A 26711-nucleotide genomic window follows, 5' to 3' on the forward strand; every position below is an offset into this window, starting at 1 on the left:
GTTAAGAAAATAGTAAGAAAAAGAACAAGGGAAAAGATCTAATACTGTTACATAGTAGAATTATTTTAAATTTATTTTTATAATAGAACATTTGAATAACATTTTACTTAGAAATAATACTAATTTTAGCAAAAAAATATTTGGGAAAAGAGTAAAAGAGAATAAGGTATTATTTTTCTAAAATTATCTTTTATTTATTCGGTAGCATTAATTGTGCACCTATTATATTATTCATATTTATTACATTAGATTAAATTATACATATAATCTTTACATCTAACATTATAGATGTAATTTTTGCAAAATTTTGTTGTATTTAATTGCGATCAAATAAAACATTATATGTTATATTTGTAATTGCCATTGAATACAACATTTAATGGTTGATATACAACATTATATACAATATACAATGGTTAAATACAACATTTAATATATATATATATATATATGTTGTATTTAATTACCATTAAATCTATTATGTACATTATATACTGCTACAACATATGTATGATAGTAGAAATAAAAAAGTATTATTTAATCGTTGTAACAATTTATTAAATAGTCAAACATACACATAATATTGCACTAATCAAAATGTTACAACTTAGGGCGATCGTTTAGTCAGAATACATTCATATTAGTGTGTAGCATTGGAGATAGAAAGAGAGCAATAAAGCAATAGATAGAATAGAGGGGCAAGAATAGAACTGGGTTTGGCAAGCGTGGTGATTTTACACCTACCTTTTAACCGGACCGTAGCCGATTGTATTGTATTCGGTTTACGATACGTATCATGCTTGGCCCAGGTGGTTTCCCTAAGAAAAGTGTATTTCTATTTTACATACTATTGCAACACTTCATCATCGCTGTGACAAAGTTATTTAACAACATTCTATACCGAAGCTAGTTTCCAATAGATTGTAGACATCAAAAATATGAGATTACAGATAGTTGTGATATGTGTGTCGTAAAATTAGAACGTGTTACGATCTACTAGATTTTCTCAGCTTTTGCAGTCATGCATTTTTTCAAGAAGTAATACATTTTTTAAGAATGACTTAAATAGATCGCGATCACACCATTGAAGAGTTTCAATGCGCGATGCTGAATATCATATTATGTTGGATATGTTGGCTGTTTTGGGCGGGTCTTCCGACACTTACAGCCTATCCTGTATCATCTTCTATACGGACAGGTACGTTAATTGCATATTTGAATATTTATTTTGATAACATGTTGCTAATGAGAGGTTATTTTGCTTATAATAGATTTGCCATATTCCTATGCCTCATCAAAATGGGAACGATACTGGATACAATATATCCTTGGTCTTTTAAGCGTTACTGCTACAGCATTTACCTTAGTTGGTTGTCTTTGTTGTCGAAGACCTAGGAGACCTAAGGGATTTCAGGTAATTTATTGTCATTTATTTTGTTATTTATAACAAATGAAATTCCTTACCGAGGTTACTTATTGTCTAAGAATAATGACTTATATGTTACTAATTGTAGGACAAAACAGGAAAGTGCAATCAGGTAAAATTAATGCTACAAATTTTTTGAATGACAAAATTTAAATATAGTTTTATTAGAAAATCATATTAGAATCAACAAGAGTTGTAATTAATCCCTTCTATTTAAGTATTCAAAGCATGATAGCAATGTGAATTTAAACAAAAGATTGTTTTAGCATTAAATACTATTTGTTTATTCTACATGTTCAGATATATTGTTGATCATAAAATTATAACAGTTTATATAATTTTTACAAAAGCTTTCTATTTATGAATGTAGAAAAAATCATTAATATTCATTACATTTAAATATATTGTAAAACAATCATGTTATTTTATATATAAAGAAAGTAATAAATGTATCATGTCTGTTATTTTTCTTTCAATATTTAGATATAGCTGCATGTGTATTATTTGCAAGTAATTGTAGTATGTAATATAATTTAATATATTTTAATTTTTTATGAAAAGATTTAGAAACTATAATTGTGGTTTTATGTTATAGGAATTCAAAGATGGGAACAATATTGGTCAGGAATCAGTATTTGAACATTCTCTCGAAGGTTTAGAATTGAATGTTCCACATGTGTTAGTTGCTTCAGAGAGAGTACAGTTTGAACCTTTGCCTGTAGAACATATTATATCTGGACCTAGAAATACTACAAAACCTAAACCATTACCTTTATCAACGTCTTTTTTTGAAGAACATGATTCTGATTCTAATACTCTCCCAGAACATTGTCACGAGTGGTTTGATGCACAGGACTTATGTGTACCCAGAGAAAAATTGAAGTATTTAAGAGAGATAGGTCATGGATGGTTTGGAAAAGTTGTTGAAGGTCGTGCAGATTTAGAAGGACACAGGAGAACTTCTAAAAATGGTGGTGTTATTGTGAGAATTCTTACGGAAGAAGCTACTATGAAGGAAAAAGCCTGGTTTCTTGGAGAGGCTACTCCATATTTGAAGCTACATCATCAAAATATCTTAACTTTATTAGGATTTTGTTTAGAAACTGATCCGTATCTATTACTATTTGAGTCATGTTCAGTAGGTGACCTCAAAGGTTTTTTATTATCAAATCATGATAAAAAATCTCAAGAAGCACTTAATAAAGAAAACATCCCAATTCGGATGGCATTAGATATTGCTGCTGGATTGAAACATATGCATAGTCATGGATTTGTACATACAGATTTATCTGCCAGAAATTGTTTAGTAGCATCAGACCTATCAGCAAAATTAGGAGATTATGGAACTGGTGTAGAGAAATACCCTGAAGATTATTATGTAGTTGGAGATCGCGCATTACCTATTAGATGGTCAGCACCAGAAAGTGTAGAATGTACTGATACTACTATCGAAACTAGAGAAATTACATCTCAAGCAAATATGTGGAGTTATGCTATCTTTCTTTGGGAAATTATTACATGGGGAAATAGACCATACCACGATAAGAGTGATGAACAAGTAATTCAAATGCTCTTACCTTTAAGAACTGATCTTTTATCAAATGGTATACAAGTATTGCAAACATACCTAGAAAATTGTCCATCAAATATATATCAAGCAATTCATTTATGTTTGAATTTAAATCCACAGAAAAGACCAAATTTGGATGAGATAAAGCAACTTCTTTTAAATGAATATACAGAATATTTGGATTTTGAACAAAGGTGGGAGAATTTGCGAGTTAACACTAAACATGTTCGAAGTGCTAGTTTACAAGATCTTCGAGGAAGTATAGATTCAGATTATTGGACCACTATTGTCGACGATACACCTCGACAGTCGTCATTTCGGCTCGGACCTGGTGAACTAGTAAAAAACGTACCAAATTTTAAAAATATTATTCATCATGAATCTAGTTCTGAAACTGAAGAAGAAAGTTGGAAAGGACGAATTGAACAAGGAGTTTACACTGAAAAAGTGAAACAAAAATCTAAATCTGTTACTGATTTAATGGTACTTGTACATATCGATTTTGATTCTGATGCAGAATTATCAATGGGAGCTCAAATGTCTGAAAAATATGGGAAAAAGAAATTGCCCGCTACCGGCAGTGATAGCGATCTTAGACATAGCATTCATGCAGATGAATTTGACGAAGCGTTAAGAAAATTACGAGATCCTTTGCCAAATAATACTTGTAATAAAATCAGGATGTTAGACATTTCAGAAAGGCCAAAATTACTGACATTAACTATGGATCAAACTCAAACTCCGATTTTGAGATTATCTTTAAATGATCAAGCATCTGACACTAGACCTGTTGCAAGTGCAAGTACAGAAGCATGCAGTGAAAAACATGTATTAAGACTTCTGTCAAAGGGGGATCCTAATTTTCCTCTTCTACGTTATGTACCTGATGATACACCTTCTTGCGAAATGTTAGAAGAAAACAATAAATCTCAATCTAATGATCCATTTAAGTATGAAAACAGCGACAATATTTGTTTTCCTAATAATTTCTCAGTTAGTTTTGGGACTGATGAAAGCAATTTAGTTGATGTTGCACTTTGGAATCATGCATTAGATTCTGCTTTAGAAAAGAAAGTACCTGGTTTCTTGGATGAAGGTGAATTTAATGAATATATAGAATCTTCGTCTAAACAAGAAAATAATACCACACCAAAATTAACTGTAACTATTGAATCTACACCAGATACTTTACAATCTCAGAAACACTCTATGTATAATGCAAGTGATAAATTTTCTAATGAAGAAGATATAGACATAAACCGAAGATGTTTACCAAATGAAGATGAAGAAGAAAGAAAACAATTATCTACACCTGATGATGAGCAAAGTTCTGATTCTGGATTTAGAGATAAAGAATCCTGTGAAGAAGAAGAGAATGTTTATGCTTTAATTCCTTCCACCTCTACTAATGATTCTACAGTGAATATACCAATATATACTGAAGAAGAACAGTTACAAATCTTATTTGAACTTGATACTATTCTTGATGCAGAGTACTATGCAACACTTCCTGATTCTGGAAAAATGACAGAAAACTTAACTTCAATTAATTATACAGAAAATAAAATTCTTTGTACAAATGAAGATGAATCTGATTCTATTCATACTATAGATACTGTAGTTGAAATAGAGAATAATGAAAATTGTACCCCTAATATTAGTTTAGTAGAAACTGACATAAAATTAGTATCAGAAGATAAACAAGAAATACAGGCAGAAAATGTGATTGATATTAAGAAAAATATGGAATTAAAACATTTAAGTGATACCAATTTTTCTTCTCAAGAAACAGATTTGGAGCAACATAATATACAAACAGATATTAAGTATCTCAAAGAACAAGGTGAATTAAAACAATATTTGCAAAATAAGGGCGAAAATGAAATTGAGATTAAAAATAGAAATGAAATTGGAATTAGTAATGACAATGATAATGTAATTATTAATGCAAATGAACATGAGGAGAAAAATAAAATTGAAAATAAAAGCAAATACGAAAATGATATTAAAAATAGAGAAGAAAATGAAAATGTAAATTCAAATAAATTTGAAGATGAAAATGATAAGAAAAATAAAAATCAAATTGAAAGTAAAAATGATAAAGAAAATGAAAATAGAAATAAACTTGAAAATAATATTGAAAATAATGATGAAAGAGAAACTAGAAATAAAATTGAAAATGAAAAAGAAATAGAAAAGATATATGAAAGTGACAATGAAAAAGAAATAGGCAAAATAAATGAAAATGAAATTGAAGATGAAGATAGTTCTACAATGAGTTTACGTAGTGATAATTCTTATGTATCATTTGATATAGAAGAAGAGTTTGTAACAGCAATTCGAAATGAACTTAGAGAGAAATTACCTTGTGCTCAGATGTCTATTGTAGAACCATTAGAAGCTCACGATGATGATAATCCATCTATATCTAGTGATATAGATAGTAAACATTGGGACGATGATGATAGTGAAGAATCTTCTAATCAAGGTAGTGGAGGAGTGGGTATTTCAATAAGGTACTGTTTTATTTTCCAACAATATAATATAAAATTATTTAACCCTTTGCGGACGGGACGATTCGTAATCAACCGTACCGTGGGGCCCAGCTGCTGCCACGATAGTTATTTAAAATTACCAGCGCACATTTCTGCTTAGACACGCTTTTCGTTCATAGATGTCAAATTCTAGACATATGTACATGCACAGATTCTCCACAGGATAAATAGAATGACACACATATGAGTCTTTTGGTTCTATCATTTGTTTTCTCCGAATGCATATATGAGTTTCTCGCCCATAGCGACGCGTTTACGTGGGACACATATATGAGTCATTCGGCTTTATCAGTTGTTTTCGCCAAACGCGTATATGGGTTCCTCAGCCAAATTGATGGCTTACGCAGAACGCATATATGCGGCGGTAGTCCGCAAAGGGTTAATAATGATTATATTTAGTTATTATTTAAAACCAAACTTAAAAGTCTATTATTATATTTAGGTATAATGTATATGATTCACCACTTAGTCCAATCCAAGAAGAACGTGAAAGTACTCTTACCTCGGAGTCTTTAATATCAAATTCTAGGGATACATCAATCGCTTCAAAAGAATCTGTTACCTCGGATGATGTATTATTAGTTGATACTCGAACAAATAAAATGATTTTGTTAGAAGGACTAGGAGAAAAACTACAAGATGATGAACGAGATACAACCAATGGAGACTTATCTGAAGAAGAAAATCTGGATTATAATTGTTCGGTAGTTCGTTCTCGTGATGATAAGTCACACATTATGATGGCGAGTGGTGGAGCACCTTTACCAAGTCCAGAGGAGGAAACTAAATGGCAACAATTGCCTTCATCTTTCCCATTGCCATTACCTTTACCATTAGAAGATGATTTAATGTCAACAAGTTTTGGAACAGAGCATGGGTGGGTTAGTCAGGATGAAGATGATGAAGAAGAAGAGGAGGAAGATGACGAAGAAGAGGATGAAAATAATAGCTCCAGCTCTGGTGAATTTGTATGGAAAGTAGGTGCATTATAAATAAATAATCAAATATATATGAATTTATTTTTTATATATGTAATGATTTCATATTGTTTTACAGAGGTATAATGAACCGCATGTCGAGCAAGTGCAAATTCGAAGTTGTTTAAGTAATAATGAAAGAGAAATACTAGATGCTGATATCGAAGATGAAATGGATGCAGAAGAAGAAGGGGAGGATGAAGAGGAAGAAGGTGGAGAAGAAGGAGGAGAAGAAGAAGAAGAGGAAGAAGAAGAATTTACACCATCAGCTTGGAATGCAACATTAGCGCCTCATCGTTCTGCACTAAGATCTCCAGATAAAACATTAAAATCTAGTGTAAGTTTTATAACTTACTATACAGTTGTTTAAATATAATGTAAATATTTATATCTTTCTATATTTGCTTTTGCTGCTAGGATGAATTGGTAGGTATTCCTTATTTAGCAATATTTTCTTTATATGTATATTACGTATATTAGATTACATTTATATAATGTAATATAAATTTTATTAGATTTATAATGTATGGTCTATTCAGGATCAAAAAAAGAGTGTGTGGTTTAAGAAACAGCGCTATCACTGTGTATACGAATACCCGAAGGAAACACTGGCTACAGAAACTCAAGGAGAACCAACCACTACTTGGGAGCCAACTTCATATAGTGGTAAATTTTAAATATTTTAAAGTACAAATAAATTATATTAGAAATTGGAAATTCATATATAAGAAAATAATTGGAAAATTATCTATGACGTATATAATTTTTCTCTAATTTTAGATTGGGAGGAAATGATAGACGAACCACGATTAGATCTGTATCCCCTTGATTATGATGATACCAATCATACTGGTATGGTCTGGTATTATATGCATTATATATATATATTTTTTTATTTAGTTAATATAACATATGTGAAATATTTATGAATTTATATTTTACCTTATATCATCAAACTTATTTTGCTTATAGGACACGAAGAGTTTTTTGTGAGCAGTTCAAATCGTCCGTTTCAATTTCAAACTAGCGAGAGTAAATATGTTAGTCAATTCTTTCCTGGTGCATCTACGTCAGTGATTGAAGAACGAGACGAAATAGATGGTGATGAACAAGGAGTATCACAAAACGGAATAGACTTGTTAAATGATTGTAGTCAAAGTCAACAATATCAATTAGGAGAATTAAGGCATACTAGAGATCGTTTAAAATTAAATTTATCTACAACTGGCTCACCCTTTGTTTCTAATAAACAAACAAAAGAGGATAATGTAGAACAGTTGCATGATAAAGAAAACATGTCAGAATTCTTGCAAAGTATAGACTTTACACAGGACCAACATATTCTATCAAACTCCTTGAATTACAATACGTTACCAACGGTGCCTCCCAAAGACATTCAACAAAAAAAGAGTCTTGATCCGACTTCTTCAAAAAGTGCCCAATGTGATAGTCAAGAAAAAATTGAGCCTATTGACAAGTGTAGTGTTTTGACTCAGAACTAATGTGTTTCGAAGACGTTAGTAAAATGTTAAAAGAAATAATTTAGCTGAAGTCCGTCCGAACTAATTTCGTTGCAAAAGTATAGTGATTACTCAACGATTTCACTATTAAATGAATCTCGAATTATTGTACATAAGATGTAGCAAATTTTTATTGTGGCTGAGATTCAATCGATTGTCTATAGTATTATATTAAATTTTTGTTTGTTGTATAGAAACATTAACATAAATAGAGCTTAATACTGATATAATTTTTTATACAATTAGCTTCATGTGACGATAAAGAAACGTAAATATTAATTGAATCAAATAGCAGACAATCGATTTTTAAAAGCTACATCAAAACTAACGAATAATTTCATTTCATATCTGTAAATATTTATTAAAAGTTGTTCAGTACGTAATCGTTATGAAAAAAGTAAAATTTGTGTAAGTTAATGTTATTACTTTCATTGATGATATATGATAATTATTCATATTGATTTTTAATTATTGTTATCTTTAAATACGGTATCTTTCTTGGTATTATATTAAAATTATATTAGTAAAAAAGAGCTCTCTACTCTAAAAGTATTATAGTGTCAATCGAGGGACGGTACTATAATTAAGTCTCAACCTTTAGCTAAACGTGTACAGTAACTGATTCACAAATAATTCTTTTTAAATGTACGTTGTACTGTTATTTTTACTAGAACTGTGATGGGCACAATTTGTGCACTTTTATTTCAATTAATTTGATGAATCAAATTAGTAAAACTGCAGATGAAGTAGCACAGAAAATATGCTGCCGTACTTTCCTGCATACTATTTTCCATACTTTTAAATATTTTTGAGCACCTCTCATAGCTTTTTTAACCATTTTTAATATTTAGATAATTTTTTACAGAAGAATAATATTGCGTGAGACATAAGTGCACAAGAAAAAGATTGTTTATTATGAATATGGTATTAACTATTAAATTCACAATATGCAAATATTTATTTGAATATAAAAATGAAAACCAACAAAGATATGTTAGTAACTGTTAATTATTAATATTATACAATTTTTGGAAATATCTTTCAAAGTTTCCAATGTTGCTACAACAAAAGTAAATCATAATATAGCGGCAGAATAGATTAGATTAATAAAAAATATTAAAAAATACAAATAATACCAATATACTTGATATTTGCACCGATATATAATTTCATTAACATATGTGAAATCGAAAACGTACATGTTATAACTACTATTAATAGCACTGCGATTATTATGCAGTTTTACTACCATTACAATTACTATTACTATTATCACTATTGATAATGCTAACTCCATGCTCATTATAATACATAGGATATTAATAGAGAACGATTAATATATTGTTATACAAAGCAGACATTGATTTAAACAGAATATGTGTTTCATTGTTATTATTTCCTATACCGTTATAACATACACATTTACGTACGAAATATTTTAGTTTCGTATATTTTGATTAACTTCACTAATTTTAGTTTATTTCTACAGAAAATCATAAAAATTGTAATAATTGAAAAATAGTATTGGATAAAATACAGATGATATAATTAATTTGCTCAAGTTCCAAGACAGAACATTTAAAATTTTATCATAAATATTTTACTTATAGTAATTAGTTTTATAAAATGTTTGTATAATATTATTTTATGTTTGTACATTATTAAAAGTTTATATATGACGTTGACGATTACGCCATAAAATAATAAGTCCTTGATAATCCGCAGATGCAAGAAGAGATTCATCATAATTAAAAGATAAAGCAATTGTCGGTGTTGCATGACCTTCAAGTCGGTTGATTTTTGCTGCTTTGCCTTTTCTTGCTGAATCCAATAAATGTATTGTACCATCTTCAGAACCAGTGGCTATTAAACATGTTTCCATTTGTGGGCAAAAAGTAGACCTCACAAGGTATTGTCTGTTAACAAATTTATGAATTACATTTTATTGTTATAATTTTATACATTTTTCGTATTAAAGAAACGTTTATGCTTGTAATAATATTCAAACAACTTACTTGTGTTTTATTGGATATTTTGTCCACAGAGATAAAGAACCTTGATTGTCAATAATATGATACAATAATACTACATTACAAGCACTGCTCACTAAAAGTGCTGGCCATGGAGCATCTTTTGAAAGCCATGAACGCCAAGAAAGACTATTTATCATTCCACCAATTTCTTGTACTCTCTTTAATTTCGTTAATCGTCCTGATCCTGATTCCAATTGAAATGACATAATAACTCCTCTATCATTTCCAACCCATATTATGGAACCACCGCTACCCTCACAAGTTAATGACAGAATCTGAAATAGAATACTTCTCTTTTTATTTAATATTATTTTTTAAATAAATTTTTAAAAAGTGAGAACAAACAGTATTCTCATAGAACTCATTAAAAAAATAATAATAAAAAATTAAGAAAATGGCAGGTTATTATAAGAATTAAAATGAATTATAATTAATTTTAACATAAACATTTATCATTAAGAAAAATTAAAGAATACTAACTTTTCCACCAATTTTGCAAGATCCATTGCGAGTATATATACCAGTAGATATATTCAAAATTTGTACTAGTCCTTGAGAATTACCAGCAACAATCAAATTATTATTTACGGGTATAAATCCACAGCATAAAACTTCTGCTCGCTGTTGATCATTAACCACTCGTAAACAAGTTGGATTATTTTCTGGATTCAGGACATTCCAAAGTCTTATTGTACCATCTAGAGAAGATGAAACTATAAGGTCATTACTAATACTCCAGTCTAATGCAGTGACACCTTTTTTATGTCCTTCCAATAAAGCTATCACTTTTGGAGGAGTACTGATAGCATCACATATCGATAATAATCCATCTAATGATGCACAACATAACTTTGATCTATCATTATTTGCAAACTTAAGCATCATTACAGGTGCATTGTGTTGATCAAAAACATGATGCATTCCATCAAAGGCAAAACTTTCTGCAATTGATTTTCGTTGTATATTATAAAGTTTTGTTTTAATTTCAGATTTCTCTTCTTCAGTTGTATAACTACTAAAACTATTTTGTTCTAAGTTTTCGCCATATCGCAGAAATAACAGTTTTGCTCTTAGTTTTATATAATTTTCTCTGATATTTGGATCTTTACTAAACTTTTCTTTTAACAGTTGATTTCTACGACGAATATAAAGCATTCCTGTAATTATCTTATATTAATCATTTGTAAATCTTAGTATGTTACAATATATTGAATTATAAATATACATATACAAACCTAAAGTAGGTAATTTATTTACACGTTGTGCATTGTATTTAGCATCAAGAGCAAAAACTTGTTGATGCCACATAGTAACAATTCTATATATTTATACAAATCAAATAATATCAAGTACTGATTTGTTAAAATAAATATAGTATTGCATAAGATAAAACGCTACATAAACATGGACATTTAACCTATTAAATAATTTGTTTTGTAAAAAAATATATAATACAAATGTTTTAAAATGTTTTTATTTATTATTCTTTCGTGCATTTTTCTTTCTTTCTTGGCTTACTCATAGCTTGAAGCAAAACATACGTATTGTGCCAATTTTCTTGGGTCTATTGACGTTAATAAGTAACATTTTTTTAAAAATACTTCATTAACTCGTACGTTCTCACTAGCAGTATATTGAAAATTTATATAAACGCAATTAATAAGAATTTTAAGTATATTGTCCTTAAAAATGTTAGATTGAATCGCTATCATTCATTTTTGTTCTTCGTTACAAAATACGCACGGTAGACATATGTATGTACATTTATATATACACACATATGTTACATAAAGCACTCGTATATAAAAACATATATGTATGCATATATATTTAAATTACATGTTTATAATAAATCATTTGAATTTTATCTTTATTATATACATTCTTTTACAGTATTGTTTTTAGATATTAAACTATTAAAATTTATATATTTAAAATGTATTTATATGCAGCCACGTTAAGTTAATACGTAAATAATAAAATTAAGGATCAATAAGTGATAAATATTTATAAAATATCCAAGCTGATTTTTCAAATCTGGTTTTAATTAACAAATAATTGAAGACCTTAAATATCTATAAAAATTAATTACTTTATAGTGAATATCTTTTTTCTGCATTTTAAATAATTTCTCTTTATTTAGACAACTAAAGATTGTTTAAAAAATTATATAGTACTGGTTGAATTAAAATATTTTACACAATAATTATATATATATATATATGTATGAATGTTACAGGTTTTTTTTAATACATTTATTCTCAGATACCCATATTTATACACAGTAGTGGTGGCTATTTTTTTAATAATTATATAATAGCAATAATGACGCAATGAATTTTGCATCTTTCGATAGATCATTACTTAATAAAAATACAAAAATTATTAATGCTTAATAATTGTTATAATGAACTCTTTAATTTAAATGTTTAAGTTTCGTTTACATTCTTTCATTTTGTAGAATATTTTGCAACTTTATCTTTCATCGTACATTACATTTAATATACTTGCCCCTAATTCATTTGAACATACACATAAGATTGAAAATATTTGAAAATTTATATTGAAAAAAAACAAAAACAAGAAAAGTAATTGATTTTTTCAATTATCATACCAAACCCTTAAATGTTTACATGAGTGGATTTATATAAATATGCGTATTTTGAATGCGTAAAGATGTTCTAAAAATGTTTAATATAAATTTATTAACTTATTAAAATGTTTATATAACTAACATAAACGCTCTAAATATATTATATTTTCGATTTTAGGTGACTGAATAAGTACTATAATGTAAAGCTAAAGCAATCAAAAACAATTTTTTTATATATAAAATGTGTATAAAACATTTACTTAAAGGACTAATTACAAAACGTTATTTAAATTGTATATTTGTAATAAATAATGTATCTTAAAAAGAAATTTCTTTAAAAAAACAAGATGGTTAATATGTAAATTTGAGTTTGTTAGATTGAAAATAAAAGTAATATTTAAGTTAATTTCAAAGCTTTTAATGATAACATATTTAGCAACCATTTAAAATCATACGTATATTTGTAAAGTTTTCTTTGTATAGCACAATATTTTAAAGTTATTAAGTCATTAGTGTTACACAGTAAAGTTTCGTTATCCTGTATAGTCAGGATGATCGAATAATCCGTATCCGAGAATGATTTTGTCGATAAAATCGATCATTTTTTTCTCGGTAATTTATGGTTACAGATTTACATTTTCTTTGTTCTTCTAAAGAGAACTATTCTACACTTGGTCTCCCATGATTTTCAAACATATCCTATCCATATCGATGTCATTCAATTTTGTATATATTTATATATATGTATAATGCAATTGCTAACAAGATTTTACTTACAATTATGTACTTTTTTTTCGTATCAGTGGTACTCGGAAACGGTACTTGTTTTGCGATAAAACAATTTATTCCCAAAGTATAATACATGCTAGGTCGTAAGGATTTCAACAGCATCTCGTGAAAATACTTTACTCATATCTTCGTTTACTCTTAATGATAGGAATTATATTGTAATGATTGCTATCCACAATGCAAAAATGTAATGTATGTTTCCTAAAATGACTTGTGTTAATTAATGTATTATTTTACTCCTTTTCGTCTGATTATTTTATAACTGTACAATATGTTTCTAATCAGCATAAATAATGTAATAGTATGAAAATTGTTTTATCAGACGGAATCGACAATTACATTTTCCTCTTTATTATAATCTAATTAAAATGATACAGGTCATTGTGAATACTTATTAGCGGTACACTAACATCGACATTTGTTTTTTATTACATTCGTTGAAAAATTATATTAATATTAAATTAAAAAAATGTAAACAGTGCGGGTTGATCTCGTTTATGTACGTATTTGTAATCAGCATGTAATGTTCAACATAAATTTATTCAACATTCAATACTCAATACTTTGATCAACTAAAATTCATTTTTATTTATGTATTAACAAATATTACAGTTTTTAAGCAGATCCTAGAAATGAGTATGAATTAAAAGCAAAAAGTAAAAAAGAAATTGAAGAACTTACGACGTAGCCACATAAGATTATTATTTGGACTATACATTTTGTAAACATCAAATAGAATGTCATAATACGTGTCTTATTTTTCTTCTATATCCGAAGAACTTCCTTACATAATAAGTTTCAAAAATGTAGTTTTAAAGCTGGTGTAACTATTTCATAATAATTATAAATAATTTGTTGACAAATTAATCTTTTTATCTGTTTTCAGATATATTGTATTTGTATAATGCAATTGTTGATCCAAGAATCATTTGGATCTCTTTGAAAACTATAAATTTGGAGAGGGTAAACAATACTCTGCAAACGAAAACTTTAAAATTGTTATTAAACTAAAGCATCAACTATTATTTCCTAGAAGATAAATTACATGGATGATATAGAGTAATTAGTAAAAGTTAATATATGAATAAGGGTAAGGTAATGTACGTTTTAGATAATACAACTTACAGTATGAAAGGATTGTAAAAAGTTATATGAGAAATTCCTGCAAAAAGCAGATGTTTGAACTCTATTATTTGAATTTTATTCAAGGCACCACAAGAAAATTACTGAATTCTGCTTGTTTTTCTTAGTAGTTTGTGGCACTATCTAATCTGCAACGCCGCTTTTATAAACATAAGATATATTAAATAAGTACCGCTCTCATTTTGAAATCAACGTTCTTTGAAAACATGGTATGACGGTATCTTCTTTTTGGTTTAATAGCTTTTTGTTAATAAAATATAACGTTCATAAAATTCTGGTAACTAAAAGAAATGCAAGGCGACCAAATCAAATATATCTATATATGGGTGCGCGCAAGAATGCGAAACTAGTGCGATTATACATTCGTTTTTAAATACCAAAAGTGACAACATTATGATGATTATAACTTTATATACCTGATGTTCCATGGTTAAATACATACAATAATTGTAATTTACATAGTATAGTTTTATGTTCCATCACGTATGGGGTGCTTTGTTTTCATGTAAAGAAGCACTTTAGATGTTAATGAGCCGAGATGCCTACATCATACAAAAAAACTATCACCCTTTGCAGTCGATGCAGTATATTCGCAATTGCACAGTAGTATACAGATAAGAGATCGGAAGTAAATTTAACAGTCAATTACTCTTCTAGATCATCTTTTCAGTATTTCACACGAGAGCTACTCACAAATCTTGATTTTCCTTTTCTCATAGCGTTTCAACATACTACAATTAATTCTGTTCTTCTTTATCTTGACAATTATGTACGATCATTCGTTTCACGGTTTTATATGTTATAAACGCTATAAATTTATTTGGCACGAATGCGCCTCACGTAGGAAGAACTATGCAATTTTTTCATGCTGCATTTGACCACTCCTCTTTTTCTTTTTGCATATTACATTTCACTTTAAAGAAATATATTTATATATAAATATATATATATGTATATTGCATTATACACACCAAAAACTGTTTAATACAATTAATGAATTATATATTATTATAAGTAAAATAATAACGTGTCAAAAGATTTCTTTGTAATTCAACTTAATATCTCAAGATATAAGAATGTAGAAATTAATATGACTAATTAAAAAGAGTATAACGTTTTTTCTAACTAATTGTTGTAGCAGATTTATGTGGAAAAGAAATATTACCACCCTGTTAAACACAAAATCTTTAAAAATTGCTTAATCCTTCCACATTTTAAGATTAATTTTATATTTTACATTAACTCGTGTCATACCAGAATCATTTAGTTTCACCAAGAAAGAAAAAAAGAAAAAAATCGTCTTGTCTTGTGTCCTTTGTATCATTGTGTCAATGTCCTTATTTCACACCACCGTGTATCATATGGCGAAATGGTAGTTTGTCTAAAATGGTGCAGTTTTGCTTTTATCCTCTCATTTTCCTTGCGCAGTCCAATTTTTTAATTACTTCCAGTCCAGTAACTAGGACTATATCCAGGCTTTGCTTGGGCTTTGTTTTGGGAACTTGTATTGGACCTTTGGCCTGCACTGCTACCACCATCTTGATGAAGTGGCTGGTGCAGTTGATGAGGCATAGTTGGGATAAACAAATGTGGTGTTCCATATGCACCAGGCAAACCAGCATTTTGGCTCCCAGTCAGACTAAATGGCGGGGGAGTTGCTGAGTGAAAAGTTTGTTTATCGTAGGACTGAAATAACATTAAAGCGTTATTAACTTTCGCTGAAAATAATACATTTTTATGAAATTGGATTTATAGAAATACTTACATTCACTTTACTAAGCGCTACATGACTCTTAGCATACATAGTGGCGCTTATATCGGTTGCAGATGATCCACCAGTATTCGTATTTCCGGTAGATGTTCCTGTTTTACCAGTTTGTGTGGTGGTATAGCTGTTTCCCGCACCTTTATATTCGGCCGCAGGACCAGCAGATGCTAAAGCATCATAACTTGCTCCAGCTCCATATCCAGATCCATAACTTCCTGGTTTAGCACTATATGCACCACTGTTCGTACCCGCGTTACCAGCAGTCGCTATCTGCTATAGTAATTTTGATAAATGAAATACGAATGTTTTATTAGAATATATTAAAAAATAAATAAAGAATTAATTATATAAGTTGATTAACTTACAGGATAAATAGCAGGGGTTCCATATTGAAAGCCACCTGGCATTATTCCACCACCATATGCAAAGTATGCATATGTTGGAGGTAGTGTAGGATTCATCATTGGTTGTTGATGCTGTGTAGCAGTCTACAAATAATATGAATTAAAAAAATTGTTTAAATGTAATACAATACTGTAATTTAGTCGGAAATATCAAAACAATGTTTAAGTATTATAACAATATTTTTAAGCTGATTGTCATGTCTACTAAATGTTTATAAACCTCACCTGTTGTGACATAGTTGATGGAACTGGAGATGCATTGCTGTCGTTTCTGGCGAACCTGGCGTCACTAATACTGGTATAGGCTCCTTGTACGCCTTGTACTCCTTGAACACCTTGTACACCGGAAAGTGCATCTCCTCGTCCCCCACCGAGACTGGTAGCAGGGCCGGTTGTCTGATAGCCCAAGGCCGCGTCATAGTAACCAGTAGTTGGCTGCAGGTTAGTCAGGAAGGCCAAACACAAAACTACATGCATACACTGTGTACTCCAAATACAAGAAGGCTAACTAATATCTAAGTCTACGCGTACTAGGTTGGGGGTAGGTTACATGCGGTTTGGTTGTACCTATCTTAGAGTCTTAGACTTTAACTTAAAATTTCTTTAGATGTTGTAATTTAAAATCCATTATTTTCTACGTTTTAAAATATTATTGTTCTAATGTAAATTTTTATCTTTAATATTAACAAACATACCAGTGTAATTTATTTTAAAATAGAGTACAACTTAACCACTTGAAAATTATATTATATATTTTTATACAATTTCAAATACGTAACATGAGGTATAGAGCAAATGAAACCAATAATGAAGGAAGATATATATATATATATATATAAAAACTACAGTTAGTCTATGATCAAAATGGTATTTTATATTATCTGTAATAGGTTCATTTCAGCGGACTAATCTTTCACGATAATATTCCAAATTAATCACAGACAGTTTTACTTTTCTACTAAATAATGTTTCAGAAATTAAAATGTTTTCAATAATTTATCTGATGCGAAACATCTCACTATAAAAAATACAACAAACTTCGTGTGCCACCTTGAAAATGTGAATAAGAAATCCATAATTTCTTAAAAAGAAAAAAGAATATTGAAATAACGAGCAGCTACCAAGCATTAAACAAATGATTACTTTAGCATTCTTCTTACTAAATAATCATGACAAAATAGAATAGCACGCAGAGTAGTACACCCGAAATATAAGTTTTTCTTTTTGATTATGAATGCTAATATTATTGTTTCGAGAAATATAATAGTTATAATATCTGTTATAGTATATGAAATAAAATGATATACTTTTTTTAAAGTGTACATTACTCTAACGAAGCATTTTAATGGAATCAAGTACAAATTACTTTTACGATTAGCATATGAGTAAGTTGTACTTGAGACGTAAGATAAATAAATTGAGGAATCAAATAGTAACTGACCATATGCGGTATTCTTTGTTGCATAAGCTGTAATTCCTCATAACTGTACATTGGTTGTTGGAACGCATAAGGTACACCTTGGCCCATAATATATTGGTGACTTAGCATTGGAGTCATGCTACCAGCTGCACCACCACCTGTCATATTTCCAGTTCCACTACTACCCGTTACTACACCACTCGATGTACTTTTCGGTACCGCTTTAAAAATCACATTACAATTTCTTTTTTATCTGACCATAGAAATAACTTCAATTTTTAGTGTTTAGATACTGCTTACCATTAGAATTTGTTACTTTAGTTTGTGAACTATTTACGGAGGCAGAACTAAGACCTAATGTGGGTGCCGTTGTAGTCGCAAGAGAACTATTTGATGTCGTCGTGTTACTATCATATTGAGAATCTTTTGTTGTATTACTGTTCAATTTATGATTGTGAGACGCTGTTTGTTGTTGACTGGCGTATGTGCCATACGCATTTGCATATACCTGTAAGTATAGTTTAGTAATTTCTTGCATTTAAGTAATATTCGAGCTCATGAAATGAAATACTTACAGACTGTGCTGCGCTTTGGTAAGCTCCGGATGTTTGGGTAATAGGTGAAGTAAATGTAGTAACAGATGGTTGATAAGCTTGTGGGGTCGACTGAAACGAAGACGATCCTTGATATCCACTTGTTTGATAGCCTGTACTACTATTTGATACAGTATTTGTAGCTACAGACTGTGCTTGATATTGAGATGTTGTGGTAGGTACATATCCAGTCGCAGACTGATATACCTATTTAAAAAAATGAATTTTATATAATATAAATCATTTTAGTATTATACAACATAATAATTACCTGATTTGTAGTTGTTGGTTGGTTATAACCTGAAGTTGCAGATGCAGATGCAGAGGGAGAAGCTTGACTAAAGGTTGATGTATTAGATTGAGGAAATGATGATGAAGAATTATAACTTGCTTGTGAAACAGTTGCTGTTGCAGAATAACTATTAGCACTCGTGCCGGATGCGGTTTGAAAAGATGATTGAGCAGATTGAGCATTTGTAGAATATGCGTTATAAGTGCTGGGAGTCGCTGTAGGTGCTTGAAATGATGACTTTTGAGATTGATAAGTTGTTGTTGTACCATACGGAGGTGCATTTCCTGGTGAGACTTGTGAAGTGAAATCTTGTTTAGTTATATCTAAAGTTTGTCCAGAACTGCTACCACGAGCAGTGAATGTTTGAGCGTTTATCGAATGTTCACTCGATACCGGTAAATTGTCGCTATTTGATAACTGTAAGTAAATATAGAATTATTCAATAAATTGTAAGCATTAAAAAATGACAAGTAATAATATTTATATAATAAAGTAACCATTTGAGAAGTAGTATTAAAAGGTGTCGTCGATGATGGTTGCGTTGTTTCGATATCCATGGAATTATTTGTATTGGCAGTGTTTACAGCATTTGTAGTAGAAGATACCTCTACACCAGCTATTGTATTATTAGCTGAATTGTATTTTTCATTTGCAGAACCATCAAGAGAGCTTGAATCACTACCAAATTCCAGTGCACCAAATTGGACATCAAGAAATCCAATGCCACTATTAACAGCATCTCCAGGCATTTCTACAGCGCTTGATGGTATTTTTGATGGTGGTGGCACCCTTGGACGTTGTTTTGTCTGCCTCTGAGGCTGATATATTTAAGAAATACAACGATATTCTAGTTTATATATTACATTATAAAATAATTCGTAAACATGTATATTATTTAGCTACCTGGCTGGATATCGACGAGGAGAATGTATTTTGTCCAGCAGATTTCAAGTTTTCACTTGTTTGTTGGGTAAGTTGTGTTAAATATTGTGTTTGGGCAGCTGTTAATACCCCACCACTTATAGCGTTTGGTTGCTGTGATAGCTGCATTGTAGGTAAGCTCAATACAGGTTGTTGTTGTTGAGTTTGTTGAATTAAAGTTTGTTGTTGTATTGGTTGTATTTCTGATAATTTTGGTAATTCCTTATATGCATAAATAAAAAAGATACTTTTTGTTACATGTAATTACTAATATTGATTTAAAAAGCAATGTTACATACTTCCTGTTGTAGTAATGATAAATTTACAGTCTGGTTAGGTTGCACTGGTTGCAGATCTTGAGTTTTTGCTTCTTCTGTAGAAGGTGTAGGTTCTGCTGCAGAAGTGCTTGGTGTAAAAACTTTTGTATCCGCCAATGAACCTGTATATTCTTCATTCTCCCAGTCTTCTGCAGAATCCAAATTATTCCATGCATCTACTCACATATTTTTGTTGTGTGAGATAAGATTAAATAACTTAAAATGTGAATAATTGAAATATTTAAACAGACTTACCCATCTTTGGCTCCTGAGCAGCTTGTTGTTGCTCTTCATTACCTGTCCATGTATCAATTGATCGATTAAAACTATGAGCAGATGAAGTAGATGATGGGTCATTACGGTTAGCAAATGTTCGTGGACCGAGTCCTCTCCCTCCACCTCGTCCTCCTCGACCTGGTCTTCCTGGACCACCTCTTCCTCTTCTGTTACCACTGTAACTTCCATCACGAATACCATCTTCCATGTTTCTTTCGTTCTCTTTATTTTCTCGACCGCGCCCTAAATAAAGATTTATTTAGACACGTGGCATCAATAATATATATCAATATGTATAATATTTATCTTAACGTACATCCACGATTATCATGGTTAGCACGACCTCGCATACGTGGAGGACCACCTCCTCGTTGATTACGCCTCTCATCCCAATCACCACCTTCATCTTGACCACCAGAGGTATCCATATTTTGTTTTGAACCACTAGGTTGACGAGGCTTCTTTTTTTTCACTTCCCATTCTGTTTTTACTCCTTCCAAAAGATCATTAACGGCACGGTCCAAGTCACCATCACTATCATGTAAAGCCATAACAACTTCATCTTCTGATCGTCTAGTCATATCCATGACTTGCTTTATGCGCTCTTTCAAAACAGGATCTTCACCGCTGCCCATTCTAGTGTCAATGATTTGTGCATGCCGCATCTGAACAGTGTTTGGCTACAACGCCATATTTTTTAATAAAAATTCTTTATTGAATAAACAAAAAACAAAAGTGCATAAAAAGACATCTTTCTATCACTAATAATAATAAAGTAATTAGCTATATTTACTGACCTGCGTTTTTTCATGCTTTATCGAATCCGATGCTTTAGTTAGATGATGATCTGATTTCCCATGTTGTTGTGATGATTTATTTTTATTGGTGCCTCTCCCACCGGAGGACACCGATTTGTTGCTTGAACTCATTGCCAACTAAACTGCCGCACACCTATATCACTCCCTTATCACACTATATACACTCTCTATTTACAGTCTGTAACAAAGAATACAATTAATTGTGTATATCTAATATAATATACTGAAAATAAATACTATGTGTTATAAATACATCTATTAATTCAAACTTAGTTTTATTAACTAATTAAAATATAAAAAGTCAAAAACATTATTTTATTTTATTGCAATGTATAATATATTGCAATAACAAAACTACATATAATTCTGAATTTTTTTTTAATTTTGTGAAAATTGAAAGTATTTGATATTAATTATAAATTTTACATTCTGAAAGTTATATAAGAATTAAAATTAATGTCTGTAGCAATGTTCTAATAGCAATTAGCTATTTTTCACTAATGATGAATAAAGTATAAATAATGCACAAAATTATTGATTCCAGATTATAAAATGTAACTTGTAATATTATAAATAAGATACATACTTTTAAAACACTTTCTAATTTTCTAAAAATAAATAACATCTTTTAGAATATATGATAAAATACATAAATTAACTAAAAAGTTAAAAGACTAATTCAACAAACTAAATTTTTCAGTAAATGACCATAGATTAATATCACATTTTTTCTAAATAAGAAGTAATTAATATTAATTAAGAATATTAATTTGATATCAAGAATAAACCAATATCATACAATAAAATTTCATACCATTAAGTAGATAAATATAATGTAAATATATAAATACACAAATTAATATTTATAAAAAATGTATAACCATAAATTACTTGTATATGTACTATCATCAGATAGATTGTATAACCATGATTATCACACATAATTATATCTAATAAAACTATGGATTTTGAAGAATTAGCGAAGAAGAATAAAATACATCTTGTTCAATTTGGGAATTTTTAGAATACCCACATAACCCACGGTATTAGCAATTATACCATAAAAATATGCATTTTGAAAATAACCTAAGTGAGAAAAACAATTGGTATTTAAAAACATTTTAACAGTTATAAAACATGTCAAGCACAATATCAAATCACATTTATGAAAATGTGTGTATGAAGAATTAACAATAAAAAAAGTCGACATTAAATAAACGTCTGCAAGATACAATTTTATTTCTACCTTTTAAGCATAGATGAAAAGGTTAGGGTCGGCTAATGATGATAAATACAAGATCAAACGATTTAACAGATATTTCTTAAAATAGTCACGTTTTTCCTAAAACGGTTGTCTAGAAGAAGAACGAATAAGTAAGCGTCAGGGCGATATGCAGAATGATCTAAACCTTATCCACAAGATTTTGCGAAATTCCCAAGGACCATGTCGTTCAATGCAAACGATTAAATTCACCGAAAACACCGAAAAGATTTGTGAGCTTTCTTCCCGCAACACAGAAGATTTCAAATGACGATGAAGTAATAAAAAAAAAAAAGAGAGAAATTTTGACGTGCGCGGTGAGAATATGACGAAGGAGGATTATCTGGCGCATCACAAAAAACACCTTGTCCGTTGCGTTGTTGTTCGTAAGCGAGTTGTGAAAATTCTTCAAACGGATGATAAAGAAATTGGCCGTGTAGAGTTCGTTATATTCCTGAATCGGTACTATGACGTTGATGTAGAATATTTTCCGCAGACCATGTGCACGGTAGACGCCATTTCTGGTTTTGCGAGGAAGGCTTGTCAACCATCGCCGCGGTGGAGCATCGATAGATCTCCGTAAGATGATTGAGTCAAAGTATTTGCAAGTAACTCACAGTTATTATAAGCGTTGTTTGCGTACTCGAAGGACACGTCCGGAGTCAGAAACAAGCGAAATTCACGACGCCTCGGCTTTTTCGGCCGTGGCGCGCGAAAAACCACGAAAAAAACAACGAATTTACTCGTACCTGGTTAGTGCGCTCAAAACGCAGCTCGGTCACGTGACCGCGGGCCCCCCTCCCTGACTTGGCAGCACCGCCTCTATGCTTTATCGGGCTCCATACGGGTAGCCGATTTTATACTAGAACGCTCAGGTTTGTTAACTAGACAATCAGAAATTTCCTAGGTATAATCAACACTTAATGAAGGCAAGTTAAAAGCTTATTTTCAATTACACTATTGGGCATGTAATAATAGAGAGAAAATCCTTTTTGAATCTATTTCTAATAGTTATTATATTGCACTACTTATTTTATTCAAATATTTAATTATTTCTTCTATATTAATATATATGTTACATACAGTTAAAAATTTATTCATATATTTATTATTATTTTTATTAGTTAAATGTATCCATTCTGAATAACTCACATAATAATACATTATCTTAGATAATATTTTATCGATATTGAAGTACGTTTTTCTCTAGAATTTGAGGATATGCGTATATATTCTATCTGACTCTATCAACATGATTAATTGAATCAGAAAAGTAAAATCGCGTGATCAAAATTTGAGCGACACAAAGTAGAATTTACAGAACAGAAAACTACTTTTTCAAACATTAACCTCTTAAATAATAATATTAGATGTATATTTGTTACCGTTTAAATGTACTATATTTAGTCAAATAGTTTAAATATTTTCTATAGTGATATAAACATCCCTGCAAATCATAATTCACTGACGACTGCTAACCAATTCCTAGAGCCGTTGCACATCTATCACGTGACCAAGTTTGTTTATAACCGCAATTATGCATTACAACTGTAATTCCTAGTGATTCAACTTTGCGTATATGTACATGTATCACGGATGTGTACATTGCAAATTCAGTTATATGTATCTATATACATATTTATATAAAACAAATATTTCTGTATATATTTGATAAGTTTTAATTGCCGAACCATGAAATGTTTTCCTTATTATTTTATTGAGTAATTACAGATAATAAAGACATTTGTTAATTTAATTGTGTTTAAGCTATACGATTATATACTATCAATTTGTAATTTCAAGTAATGTAATTAAGTTTAAAAAAAAAAATTTTCAAAATAAATACATGTATTAAATTACACATGTTACAATGGATTCGTATATAATGCAGGTAATGTGTTAAACATTTAATAACATATAATATGCTGTAATTAAAGAAATCATTTATTTCGAGGTTATATTTACGTTTATAGATCAGACGTATGTGGTTGAATCAGGACGGCGATGGTTTAGCGGTAAATAATACATATTTACATTAAAATATATTTACACACACACCAATTTTACATAAGCACTTCATATAATTTTTTAATTTAAGGATTTATTGTCTTTACGGCATAATCATGTTTCAATTTCACAAATTGGATCTGAAACTGCAATAGCAAAAGCAATGGAACATTTATCTGCTCCACTTGATGACTTAGTACTTTATCATTTAAAGTAACTAAATATGTTAAATATTGGTATATTCTTATAACTATTATTCTAAATGTTGACTGTAATATTTATATCCTTAGAACTATAACAACAATACATAAAGATGACCCATTGTCTATGTATAATTATCAAAGTTCTGCAGTTCAATCTTTGACAAAGATTCTTCAAATGCAAAAGGAAGAAAATTGGATGTTGCCTGTTATGAACGTAATGTGTTTAGAATTACGGTTATTAGCAGTTTGTGCAGAGAATACAAGATCCAGCAAAAATATGAAGCCTGGAGAAATTTTGGAGAAATGTGCAGATTGTCTAATGGGATGTTTTCGAGTATGTGCTTGCGACAATCGTAGCTCAGAAGATGATACAAAACGATGGGGAATGCTGGCATTAGTTAACCAATTATTAAAAATTTATTTTAGAATAAATAAATTGCATTTATGTAAACCTTTAATAAGGGCAATAGAATCGTCCCCATATAAAGCACATTTTGCATTAGCACAACAAATTACTTATAAATTTTTCGTGGGCCGTAAAGCAATGTTTGATAGTGATTACAAAGCTGGCAAGTATTAAAATTTGATAGTTATTATAATAAACTTGACATTTTAATCATTTTATAAATAATTATCTTATTCATCTTTTAGCTGATGAATATCTTACTTATGCTTTTGAACATTGTCATAAACAATCTTCAAAAAACAAACGATTAATTTTAACTTATCTTGTGCCAGTGAAAATGTTATTAGGGTATATGCCTAAACATAACTTATTAGAAAAATATAACTTAATGGAATTTGGAGAATTAATGGAAGCTGTTAAAAGAGGAGATTTATGCAATCTTGAAAAAGTGATGGAAAAACACGAATTATTTTTTATAGGAGCAGGAATATATTTAATTGTGGAAAAATTGAAGATAATAGCATACAGAAATTTATTTAAAAAAGTATATTTAGTATTAAATATACATCAGATTCCTATTCAAGATTTACTTTCAGCATTGGAAATGCAAGGAATTGATGATGTTGATATGGATGAAGTAGAATGCATTGTGGCAAATTTAATTTTTGAAGGAAAAATTAAAGGATACATATCTCATCAACATAAAAAATTAGTCATCTCTAAACAAAATCCTTTTCCAAGACTTTCAACTATACTTTAATTATCTTTAGATTACATGTATCTTTCTGTAAGAAATAAATTTAAATTCAATAAAATTGATTTAATTGATTTTAGTACCTTCAACAATTCTAGATCTAAATGTAAATATCTATAATCTGCATCATCATATAAATAAAATCCAATTTGTTTATTATATTTTAAGATTACAAATTAATAAAATTTGAAAATCTAGAATATGTACATATGTATGTATCATTAGCTCTTTTTGATCAATTTAAATTAGTATTAAAATGTTTAAATTTAAATGATCCTAAATTCCTTAGTGATGTAATATAATAAAATGAGATTTGATGAAATATGTATATACAGAGAGAAAATTCTTCCTGATAGAAAGCTCTTTTTATCCTTCTCTTACTTATGACAAGAAGTGAATAGAAAAGCTATGTATTCGTTTTTCTTAATTATTTTTAATTATACACACATTAATAATTACATACATATGTAGATTTCCTGTTGCAGTAATAATACTTTTTTATTTTAATTTATATATATTCAACAAAGCAAAAGTGTATTTGTATAAATGATGTAAAAATCAAATTTGTATTATTTTTAATACAATTTTGTATGTAAAAAGATAAATTTAAAAATAAGAAATATTTTGCGAAAATTATATATCGATATTTTCTTTCAATCTCATAT

The 26711-nt window shown here is 29.5% G+C and overlaps 4 protein-coding genes across 16 annotated transcripts; 2 read left to right on the top strand and 2 right to left on the bottom strand.

Moving 5' to 3' along the window:
• The first annotated feature begins 484 nt into the window (after nt 1–484).
• LOC100749516 (putative leucine-rich repeat-containing protein DDB_G0290503) lies at nt 485–9423 on the top strand. 5 transcript variants are annotated; one of them, XM_012382914.3, is made up of 10 exons: nt 485–1198; nt 1272–1414; nt 1515–1538; nt 2022–5512; nt 5994–6528; nt 6608–6865; nt 6946–6954; nt 7044–7194; nt 7309–7380; nt 7501–9423. In XM_012382914.3, exons 1-10 carry the CDS (start codon nt 1105–1107, stop codon nt 8028–8030), a joined length of 5307 nt encoding a protein of 1768 aa, XP_012238337.1. In that variant the 5' UTR covers nt 485–1104; the 3' UTR covers nt 8031–9423. The 5 variants fall into 5 exon arrangements, with proteins under 5 accessions (XP_012238337.1, XP_012238339.1, XP_024221870.1 ...); XM_012382916.3 differs by having other exon boundaries at nt 7068–7194; XM_024366102.2 differs by lacking the exon at nt 6946–6954.
• Nucleotides 9190–11854, bottom strand: LOC100749632 (WD repeat-containing protein 13). The gene is made up of 5 exons (XM_003487681.4): nt 11623–11854; nt 11317–11498; nt 10562–11238; nt 10064–10356; nt 9190–9964 (listed from the first exon to the last, which is right to left on the bottom strand). The coding sequence occupies exons 2-5, from the start codon at nt 11387–11389 to the stop codon at nt 9718–9720; spliced, it is 1290 nt and encodes a 429-aa protein (XP_003487729.1). The 5' UTR covers nt 11390–11498; nt 11623–11854; the 3' UTR covers nt 9190–9717.
• Nucleotides 11855–13076: 1222 nt separating this feature from the next.
• LOC100749753 (protein lingerer) lies at nt 13077–23536 on the bottom strand. 8 transcript variants are annotated; one of them, XM_024366108.2, is made up of 15 exons: nt 23294–23432; nt 21395–21593; nt 20914–21277; nt 20577–20840; nt 20304–20497; nt 19987–20226; nt 19581–19901; nt 19063–19500; nt 18774–18998; nt 18499–18706; nt 18220–18419; nt 17004–17174; nt 16740–16862; nt 16372–16647; nt 13077–16292 (listed from the first exon to the last, which is right to left on the bottom strand). In XM_024366108.2, exons 2-15 carry the CDS (start codon nt 21524–21526, stop codon nt 16044–16046), a joined length of 3405 nt encoding a protein of 1134 aa, XP_024221876.1. In that variant the 5' UTR covers nt 21527–21593; nt 23294–23432; the 3' UTR covers nt 13077–16043. The 8 variants fall into 8 exon arrangements, with proteins under 8 accessions (XP_024221876.1, XP_024221873.1, XP_003487730.1 ...); XM_024366105.2 differs by having other exon boundaries at nt 16372–16644; nt 17004–17213; XM_024366104.2 differs by having other exon boundaries at nt 16044–16292; nt 17004–17213; nt 23426–23536.
• On the top strand, nt 23463–26121 carry LOC100749952 (PCI domain-containing protein 2). 2 transcript variants are annotated; one of them, XM_033319599.1, is made up of 5 exons: nt 23463–23551; nt 24650–24691; nt 24775–24896; nt 24974–25455; nt 25538–26120. In XM_033319599.1, exons 2-5 carry the CDS (start codon nt 24659–24661, stop codon nt 26050–26052), a joined length of 1152 nt encoding a protein of 383 aa, XP_033175490.1. In that variant the 5' UTR covers nt 23463–23551; nt 24650–24658; the 3' UTR covers nt 26053–26120. The 2 variants fall into 2 exon arrangements, with proteins under 2 accessions (XP_033175490.1, XP_003487732.1); XM_003487684.4 differs by lacking the exon at nt 23463–23551 and adding an exon at nt 24126–24567 and having other exon boundaries at nt 25538–26121.
• Nucleotides 26122–26711: the final 590 nt, after the last annotated feature.

Source organism: Bombus impatiens, unplaced genomic scaffold (assembly GCF_000188095.3).
Source record: "Bombus impatiens unplaced genomic scaffold, BIMP_2.2 scf_0197, whole genome shotgun sequence".
Taxonomy (NCBI): domain Eukaryota; kingdom Metazoa; phylum Arthropoda; class Insecta; order Hymenoptera; family Apidae; genus Bombus; species Bombus impatiens.